Source organism: Zingiber officinale, chromosome 8B, assembly GCF_018446385.1.
Source record: "Zingiber officinale cultivar Zhangliang chromosome 8B, Zo_v1.1, whole genome shotgun sequence".
In the NCBI taxonomy this organism is placed as follows: Eukaryota; Viridiplantae; Streptophyta; class Magnoliopsida; order Zingiberales; family Zingiberaceae; genus Zingiber; species Zingiber officinale.
In genome coordinates, this window is record NC_056001.1 from 9,767,713 (window position 1) to 9,778,172 (window position 10,460).

Sequence of the window (10,460 nt, forward strand, 5' to 3'; positions counted from 1 at the left end):
ATGTGTTGATCTTTCATTTGGTCTACTAAGTATCCACCAATCTCTTGAACAACAATATATTTACTGAATGAAGAAGGGGGTTATGGTCTTAGGGATTTGTAAGCTTGGAACAACGCTCTATTATGCCAGACACTTTGGAATGTTCAAAATAAGATGCATTCACTTTGGGTTGGATGAGTGAGCCACCACTACCTTAAGGCTACGTTTGGTTGAGTGTAATGTAATCGAACTTGTAATGTAATCAAATTTATAATGTAATGTAATGTAATGTAATCTTGATTACATTACTACGTTTGGTAATATAATGTATGTAATCTTTGATTACAAGGGTGATTATATTCTTTTGTTTGGTATCCATTATTTTTTATAAGGAATGTAATTCATATTATTATAAAATGACAAAAGTATCATGCGACTTCTATCGACGGATCGCCGCACCTCTGTTGGAGTTTACGTCCGGTGACCGATGACGGTCGACTGGCGACGGCCGACGATCGACGGCCGGCGACCGCGACAACGACGGCGGTCGGCGACGACCGGTGATCGGCGGTCGGCGACGGCCGGTGATCGGCGGTGGCGACGGTGGCGACTGACGACCGACGGCAACGGCGGCCGGCGACGACCGACGACGGCGGCGATGACCGACGACGACGACGGTGCCCGGCGACCGATGACCAGCGGCGACGACCGGGCGATCGGCGACGGCGGCGGTGGCGGTCGCCGCCGACCGGCGATGGCGGTCGGCGGCGGCGATGGCCGACGACCGGCGGTGGCGGCCGGCGACTAGCGGCGGCGGCGACGATGGCCAACGGCGGCGGTCGGCGACCGGTGACCGGCGGCGACGGCCGACTGGCGGTCGACTAACTAAGGGTATATTCGGCATTCAAATTTTGGTTAAACAGTAACATCGTATTGTAATCGGATTACATAGTATTTGCTTTGTAATCCAGATTACAAAACTTCACTACCTTTTGTAATCGAGATTACATTACATTACAGGTTTAAAGTTAAAACAAACAAAATAATCAGCCTTGTAATCCTGATTACATTACAAGGCAGATTACACCCTACTAAACGTAGTCTAAAGGTGTAGATTTTTGGCATTGGCAAGGAAAGTTGTCAAATTCTCTTTTGACAAGCGCTTATTATAGATTCGTGATAATTGATTGCAAAGAATGGGGAACTAAGGAGCGGTGAACATGAAGATGATAGAATGATTTGTAGGGGAAAAGAAGAGGGCGTCAACACATATGAATTGTTTAGACTACGTGCCACCATGGTTTATTGGTCATCGGTTATTTGGAGGACTAGTTTGCTACTTAAGCACTGACTCATCCTTTAGTTAGTGGTTCATGGATGATTGAGGATAATGGATAGAATGTCATATGTAACCAACAAACTGTGTTCTTTATGCCAACAACAAGAGAAGTCCAATTTCCACATATGTTTCCGGTGCTCGATTGTGAGGGGCTTTGGGACAAAGATTTTTTTAGTCCAGTGATTATTCAAGGCATGTAGAAGGCTATATCGAGACAACGAACAACTTACAAAGGCTCAATATTAATTGGCGGTTTCTGGTGTGGTTCTTCTTGTGTGTCTCAACTAATGCTATTTTGAGGATGATGTTCCTTGTGTTAGAGGTTATTTCACAAGGTTCAGATTCATGTTTTTGTTTCATTGATATCTAGAGTAATAATAACTTCGTGATGTTACTTGTTAGTTTCGTAGACGTCTAGAGTGTAGTAGCTTTGCGATGAGATCTTTCAAGTCATTTTATAAACTCCTAGAGTGGTAATAATTTTGTGATCTTGAAGAGAGAATATTTTAGATTAAATTTTAAAATTCCAGATATGTAAATTCAATGAAATATTGCAAAATAAATTTAAACAATACAAAATAATATCAGCACACGTAATCCGATTGCCAGTTTTGTTTTATTCTTCCCATCTATTGCTCGCCTCCAGGCTGCACCTATTTTGATTCGCATCTCTGTTTCCCTCTACGCCGGTTCTTCTATTATTGGGAGCCCCCTCTGCCTTGATCGGAGATGGAAGGAGGATCGCCAGCGACGACATCGGCTTTAGATCGGGTAGCTTTATACGCTCCTCAGTCCTCACTGTTGGGAACCGTGATTCTTCGTGAAAAGAAGGTCCTTTATATGGGTTTCTTGGTTTCCCAGCTGCGATACCTTGGTTGATTCGAGGTTGGGCGCAGATGGGCACCCTTACTCGACTGATTCGCCCGTATTGTTTGATTTTTTTTCGTGGGGATCAAATCATGCTCTCGTGTTGTGGTGAACTAATATCCGTGGTTGCTAATAAAACTATGTGGAAACTAATTTGCTTGATAATTTTTCTGTGAATCTGAGGAGAAAAGGCTCAATTTTTCCTTGAAACGGACAGGAAATTAACGAAAGACAGTCTAACGTGATTCGATTCTTAGTGAGCATATGATGGATTTGCGTGTAGGTATTTTTAATATGAAAATTTTGCCTTTCAATCCGTCAATGGTGTTATAACATATATCTTTATCAACATGAATATGCATATGCGAATTAAGTTTCTCATAGTGCATATTCCTTAATGCCCAAGATTTTGAAATAAATGATTTTCACAATATGATACTTAAAACATACCTTGGCTCATGATGACCTTAGAGTATGAAGAAACTAGAGCCCCTTAATACAATTGTATTTCTCCCTCTTGACCTCTCTCCTTGCTTAGCCTCTTTGATGGAGCAAAGGCCTATATATTGGGTATAGGGAGGACCATTTTGTAACCTTTCATTTACACATTCCGTCAATGTGTACATTCAAATGTCTTTTAATTCAATCTGTTCATTCTCATATTGCATGAATGTGAAAATAAATTTTTCTATCTTCTAAATTATTCATTCTTATATTGCATGAATATGAGAATTGTCTCTTCATTATAGCAAAAGGTAATTACGCTCACCCCAAGCTGTGAGGAGTTTTTTTTCCGAGGACATGTGTCCACCGGGAATTGATCTAGGCCCCATTGTAGCAAATTTACCACCCTCTAGCCAACTGGGCACCAAACAAGAATTGTCTCTTCATTGACCAATATAATTATAGTCATTAATAAAAATTGTGGCTATTTAATCATAATAAAGTCAAGAAATATAAACACCAGAGAAGAACCTGGCGTTACATTATTTTCTTCCTACCCCTGATGTTACACCAGAGAAGATCCTGCATCTTTGCTACATCCTGATTTCTTGAACCTCAGTTTATGACCTAATGGATTTTCTTTTTTCAGATTCTAGTTTGATTGCATCTTGGGGTCTACCTTACTCGTGAGCTTGAACTACAATGCAATATAAAATGTGGAAAAGGTTGTTCTAGCAATATACGATGCTTTTCTATTTCCCCTAAAGTACCAGGAATACTTTAATTACTTTTGCCTTGTTAAATTACAGGTATGGAGTGTGCTAACAGTCAGAAGATATCATGTTGCAGTGCCTAGAATGGTTTGAGCATTTCATTGCTGTCCTAGGAAAGTGCTGTGATCTTGATTTGTATCAGCCCAAAGAACTCAAGGATCCAGAACAGTTAGCTAGGGAAACAGTGTGTATGTACCTAGAGATGTATATATGCAAGATTTTGCAATAGCTACTAGTTTCTTACATGACTTATCAATTTCTTATATATTCTTTTTCAATTGTTGTTATTTTCAGCAGTTTTGGTTTGAAATTGCTATTATTGACTGTTGGATACATCCTTTACTTCTCATCATTGTTATTTGTCATTCAATTCTAGCTAAAGGTGTGCTTGTTCATTTTGCAGTTAGTGTAAGTGAAATAGAAGCATTATATGAGCTGTTCAAAAAGATTAGTAGTGCTGTGATTGATGATGGACTAATCAATAAGGTACTAGACGTAATTATTCTCATTTCCCTAGTCTGATTAATGAGCTGTAGTCAAGCTATCAGATGCTTTGTAGCATGCTAAGTGCATAGGACTCTATACTATTCATCCTCTTACTCAGGAGCTTCGATAATCACATTTATCATAAATGGTAGAGGCCTACCCCCTTCTAGGAATGATCCTATTTTATGTTAATTTGCATCCTTGGATCTTTAAGATTTAAAACATGTTTTGCTATCATGCAGGAAGAATTTCAGTTGGCACTATTCAAGACTAGAAAGAAGGAGAGCTTATTCGCTGATCGGGTCTCTTTCTCTCTCCATACGTGTGTGGATTATGACTTTTGAATTAAATTAATCACAAAAGTGAGGGATCTAGATTTGGATGCTTAATTAGAATTTGTTCACATATTTATGTTTGGCAAAAAAAAATGAGAGAGAAATGCACCAAATATATATTTTTTTTACTGGAAAGATTGAGCTGTTTGTAATATCAGATAGCTCAAGATTTACCAATGTGTATGTATCATCTATTTTTGCATTATTGCAAACAACTTAGATGGTTCCAACAACAATATAGGAGAAACAAAATGATGTGGGCAGTTTGTGTCATCAAGCTTGAAAATCTTATGAACCATAAATTGATGGTTCTTCCAAAATTTGCATGAGCCATGAAATGTTTTTTCAAACTAGTAGTAGCACTCTATTTTCAATTTTAGGTTCCTGCGAACTAATAACGAGGTGCTGTGGATTCCCTTAATTGTTTCCATCTCAAGGCTATATCTTTGGATACCACTTAATTTCTTTCAGTTTAGTTTATGATCTACAGTCTTGAAATTTTTAAAGAAACTTTGCAGGTGTTTGACTTATTTGACACAAAGCACAATGGAATTCTAGGATTTGAAGAGTTTGCACGTGCACTGTCTGTCTTCCATCCTAATGCTCCTATTGATGACAAAATTGATTGTATGCCTCTGATTTCATTGTTTTTTTTATGATTAAAATGGATGGTGTAGTCTTGACCAGTTTGTTTGTTGCATCCTCTTGTTTCTTATTTCATTGTCATATAACTGGTTAGTTCTTACTATTTTATATGCACTTTATGAAATTCCCATAATTTAATATCTTGATACTATCTGTTAATAATATACTTAACATTTATTATATTGTGTTATTAAAACTATCGGCAAGCTTCTTTTTGTATATATGGATTGTCAAGAATTTGGCACCTTTTACCAACTTGATGTTAAGAAATCCCCACACCTAGAAATTTATTTTGCACTATTGCACCTTTTCAAATTGTTACTTTTAAGAACAAAAAATTTGTGCCAAAATAACAGATGCAAATAAAAATAAAATACCTTGAACCCATAATTGATCTTAATGTATTGCTTATGCATCTCCCTTACAAAGCCTTCCACATTTAGGTTGCTAGTTAATGATTGATTAAGTTTGATGGATTCACCCTCTGAAACAAGAGGTTCCAGTCATGGTACCATCTGCCCCTTTAGTTAAAGCAGGCTCGCCCCTTTTTTAATAATTCACACTTTCAAGGATAATGGGAAGTTTGTGTTGAATGGTGCATTGTTGTAGTTCTGATTATGAAATTTAAATTGTCCCAGCAATGTGCTAAAATGCTATTGACATTTCTTAGTTACTGGTTGTCTAAATCCCACACTAGTGGTATCCTCGTGATTAGTCAATCATCACCTTTGTTTAGTTATTGGCGATTGTGTTTACTAAATTTCATTTTACATATGTATTATGGTCCTGCCTAAATTTAACCACTATATTTTGATCAAAAATAATCAATTTCTGTTAATAAAAAAATGTTTCTTGATTATATGGAATTTTCAAGACACTTATCTTGTAATTGCAGTCTCTTTCAAGTTATATGACCTGAAGCAGCAAGGTTTCATTGAAAGACAAGAGGTACACTTCCATCAATTTGACCCACATGGCATTTTTCAAATATAACACCTTCCCATGCAGTATAAGTTTCATTTTGAACATACTAATAGGAAGGTCTAGAAAAATGTCAGAGTTGTGAGGAAATCTGAAGACATACACTCTATCTATTTATGATGTTTTAGATTAAATAGACCAAATTAATGACAAGCCAGCATTTTCCATGAGGTCCTTTTTTATACGAACAAGTAGAAGAATGTATTTACTTTTCAGGACATATATTATCTTGATCTAGAAAACTGAAGAAAGATTTAATTTTCCTTTTTCTCTGGTAAAGAGTTTTTAGGTTAGTTAGCATCTGAAGGATAATTTTTGTTCTAATTTATGCATAAGCTGTGCCAATGTCACTTGAAAGGTGTAATTTTCCCTTTTTGCTAACAAAAGGCTGCATCTTGGTTAGCAATCTTAACAATATTCTTGGTTCTGGTTTCCTCAAAATAAATTTCATGTTGCTTAAACTGCCCCCAAAACTGCCAACGCTGCTAAATCCAGTTGATAAAGATTAAAGGTTTAGATTTTGGTTAGACTTCGAAAATAGTGTAAAAAGTATCTAAATCCTTGGAATTCAATGCGTTCGAAGATTCATTTAGCTGACCCTGAATAATTAGGATTCAGGTGGTTGTTGCTAAACCATCTGAACCAGTTTGCCTTCTGATTTCTTCAGAATATGGATCCAGAAAACGCCTGGCTAACTTTAACAATATGCTATTACATGTATATATCTCCTATTGCTGTCAATGCAAACTCAGATGATAATGTGGCATAGAAATGGATAAGTCAAATTTGGCAAAATACACATAGGGGTGTAATCAAGCCGAGCCGAGCCGAGCCGAGCCGAGCCGAACTCTTGAATGTTTGAGCTTGGCTCGTTTATAATCTAGCCGAGCTCGAGCTTTATTTAACGAATATATTCATGTCTCACGAGCTTATTCGAGTTTTTATCGAGCCTAAACGAGCTTAATAAGTATAAATTATAAATTTAAATATTCATTAAAAATTAAATTATATATTTAGATAAAATTGTAATATTCTTATTATAATTTATAATTTTATTCTAATAAATAAATTTAATATATTTGTCTATATTTTTCATAAGTAGAGTGTAAAATCTATAAATTTAATATCAAACTATTATTTTTTTAATTTAAAAGTTGATTTATGAGCTTAATGAACGTGTTCACGAGCTAACGAGCCGAGTATTGCGAAGCTTGAGCTTGGTTTGTTTATCTTAACGAGCCTCATTAAACGAGCTCAAACGAGTTTTTATCGAATCGAGCTTCGAATAGCTCACGAGCGGCTTGGTTCATTTACACCCCTAAATACACATGTCAATGCCAACTCAGTGTTTTAAAGCTTCACATTCGATAGTTTTCTAATAGAGCTTCTTAACCAGATTTTGCTTTGCTTTCTTTATTATGTTAAACAATTTTTATTGAGATCATGATTTGAACTAAGCAGTAGATTTCAGGTTACCAACTGGAATTGAATGTTCTGAATTTCTCTGGATTTTTTAGTTTATTTCTTATATATGATTTGCTAACTGGGAATTAAGAGTGCTAATTATTCAATAATTTACAATCTTTATCATTTTTTGATCCAGGTTAAGCAAATGGTAGTTGCAACACTTTCTGAGTCTGGAATGAATCTTTCAGATGATGTGATAGAAAGTATCATTGACAAGGTTGCTTTTATATTCTGTATTTGCTAAACCTTTCCAGTTTAATGGTTTGAAACTAAATTTGGATAAAAATATATTCCTGGATAATAAGGTTTGAATTTTGTCAGAGTAGAAAATTTGTTACTATGAACCTTGTATAGCATGATTTCTTTCAGGCTTCAAGAATCTATGATCTAAATAATTTTCTTTATTTTCTGAACCTCATGTCCAGCTTGTGTATTTCAAAACATGGGCAAGTCTGTTTGCTGCATTTTTTACTTTTTTTTTTTTTTTTTACAATCTTTGTCCGCTTCTTAAATCCAGCTTATGTGAAAAACTTTGTCAATGAGTTCAATTTCTATGTCCAAGATGGTTGAGTGGGATCAATAGACATCAGCAGCAGCAGCAGCTAAGCATTGTTTATTCCAGCTATTTGGAGACAGTGAATAATTTCATCTAGTTTCTTCCAAAATTCTCTTTTAATTTTGATTTGATTATATAATCGTTTTTGAGGGCACTCACATTTATACATTTAGCATCTTATTTTCCAAAGCCAACTTTAGTACAAAATTCTCTCATAGTTTTTTAACTTAAACAAGATTATCCTTAGAATCTATATCTAACATAGTACCATTTTTTTGTAACTTTTCCATTTGAATTTGCAATTGGAAACAAAACTAATTAACTGTTTGAATTTCATGTCAAACATTTGATTCAATAAAGCAACATCAAAATGTATGTATAAGATTCTTGTTTTTTTAAAAAATCTTTTTTTTACTTAATCTGTTTGACTACATGTATCCTTAATGTATGGTTCTTTTAACTTTAGAAGAACCTTCTTGCTCCTTCTATATTTTGTAGACTTTTGAGGAGGCTGACACAAAACATGATGGAAGAATTGATAAAGAAGAATGGCGTAGTCTTGTCTTGCGGCATCCCTCTCTTTTAAAAAATATGACTCTCCAATACCTCAGGTGATCTAGTCTCTGATTCAGTGAACATTTTTACCTTCTGTATGTTGGGATGAACAAAATATTGTACAATTAAAATCCCATTTACTGATCAAAGAATTGATGACTTATTAATGTAACAAACATGGTGAGTAATAAACAACTGATTTAAATAAATACATATATAGGTAAAGCAGGTGGACATTTTTATGATAGGACACCACAAATTTAGCTTTGTTGTCGACAAGCAACTGTACAGAAGATAATTGTAAATCACCCTTACCTCAGTAGTTGAGGTAGAGCTCATTTCTCAGACGACAGGTTTCAATGTTGCAGTGATTCTATAGTAACATATACGGAAAAATATATATACAGAGCACAATTACTTGAAATATAAATCTTATTTTACTTCCTGGTCATACCTTGTAAATTTCATGCCAAAGTTTCTCACATAGGAATAGATTTCTTTCTTCAATTCATTGTGCTAGGTATTTCTTTTACATGTATTTATTTCATGCCACATTGAGACATGCATACCCTATTATATTCATGTGTTTTGTACTCACATAGCAGTGTTGTTCCGATCATTAACTCTGTAAAGTCTTGTTAATGGATGTTGGTTGTGACAATGAAGCTTGCCTAAAAGTAACCTGCACAAATTCATTCGCTAGCCTATTCTTCAATTCTCAACATCTTTGCTGAACTATATACCATGAACAGGTTAAGAAAATAATTTCTACTGTGTAGTAGTTATATGCAGACCTGCCATTTAAGTTTCTTGAACTAAACTGCTTCTTAAGTATATCACAAAGTATTTCTACTGGTGATTGTGTATTTTAGTTGAACAAAAACTTATTTAGAGATCAAACAAAAAAATTCAAAAATATGGCTTAATACAGGTGAGCATGGGGTTATTATGTTTTTTTTTCCTTTTATTACAAATGTTGCTTGCTATAGAGTCTGGCGATTGCAGTCGTATAGCTGGACATTGAAATTGTGTTTCAATTTTCTAATGCTCATGTACTATGGCTTCAAATGATTTTTTTAGGAACGGCTGGCCAAATGATCAGATTCATTAGTTTTGTATGATACATTTATTTATGATTTTGGTTCATAAGACAGTTTAAGTGACTAGTATTGCTCACAATCATCCATCATTTTTTTACATTAGAAAGTCAATCTGTTCATATATGATCTCTCACCACTATAATCTTGCCCTTTTGTAGGGACATCACAACGACATTTCCAAGCTTTGTTTTCCATTCTCAAGTTGATGATACATAAGGCCACGCTACATGTTTGGGAAGAAACGCTTCTCGTTGTCGGCTTGTACAGCTCGGCTGCATATGTTTCTTATTTTTCCATATGTAAATCATTTAAGAATAATGTCGATAAGTTGGAGTATTTGTCGCTTCGAGGAAATCTAGTATGGTGACATTTGTTTAGCGACTTCATTCATATGAGCCTATCCGCGGAGGCTGAGGTTTTGGTTCGTTACAATGATTTGTTTTTTTAAACTCAGGATGCAGGTGCTTGCTTACATGAACATGATTAGGAATTTAGGATTGTGATTTAATGTAAGAAGAGAATATCGTTATTATTATGACCTCAACAGACATGGTGTTAATTACTTGTATCCTTGATTAGATGTGGCTCTAGAATTGCTTTCATATTTCTTGAAAATAATGGCAGGCTTTCTGCATTGTTTTCAGTCATGTTATACAAAGAAACAAGCTTTTGCTAGAAGAACAGCATTGTTGATAATATTAAGATTATGAGGGTACTTTTGATAATATTAAGGTCTTCACTCTTCAGGTATTTTGAAAAAGCAGTTAAAACTTTGAGGGGCATGTCTCAAAGTAAAATTTATTTATTTGTTTTGACTGGTATAAGAAGCCGTACTACCCCAACGTAGAAAACAGGCTCAATTTGGCATTATATGATCATTATATAAATTGACACGAGCTGACAATGTTGACCTGTTTCATTCGTTGAATTGGA

The 10,460-nt window shown here is 35.3% G+C and overlaps 1 protein-coding gene across 2 annotated transcripts; it reads left to right on the plus strand.

Annotated features, from left to right (window-relative positions):
- Positions 1–1,610: 1,610 nt before the first annotated feature.
- LOC122015699 (calcineurin B-like protein 3) lies at positions 1,611–10,095 on the plus strand. Of its 2 annotated transcripts, none has more exons than XM_042572714.1 (10): positions 1,611–1,653; positions 3,279–3,354; positions 3,439–3,590; positions 3,806–3,888; positions 4,131–4,190; positions 4,742–4,850; positions 5,764–5,816; positions 7,453–7,533; positions 8,371–8,483; positions 9,686–10,095. In XM_042572714.1, the coding sequence occupies exons 3-10, from the start codon at positions 3,470–3,472 to the stop codon at positions 9,741–9,743; spliced, it is 678 nt and encodes a 225-aa protein (XP_042428648.1). In that variant the 5' UTR covers positions 1,611–1,653; positions 3,279–3,354; positions 3,439–3,469; the 3' UTR covers positions 9,744–10,095. The 2 variants fall into 2 exon arrangements, with proteins under 2 accessions (XP_042428648.1, XP_042428647.1); XM_042572713.1 differs by lacking the exon at positions 1,611–1,653 and adding an exon at positions 1,930–2,089.
- The last annotated feature ends 365 nt before the right edge of the window (positions 10,096–10,460 follow it).

Excerpts from the sequence above, each read along its gene's own strand:
- LOC122015699 (XM_042572714.1), top strand. The coding sequence starts at position 3,470 with ATGTTGCAGTGCCTAGAATGGTTTGAGCATTTCATTGCTGTCCTAGGA. Across the intron at positions 3,591-3,805 it reads GTTAGCTAGGGAAACAGTGT|TTAGTGTAAGTGAAATAGAA; the intron begins GTATGTACCTAG and ends TTCATTTTGCAG. Across the intron at positions 4,851-5,763 it reads TATTGATGACAAAATTGATT|TCTCTTTCAAGTTATATGAC; the intron begins GTATGCCTCTGA and ends TTGTAATTGCAG.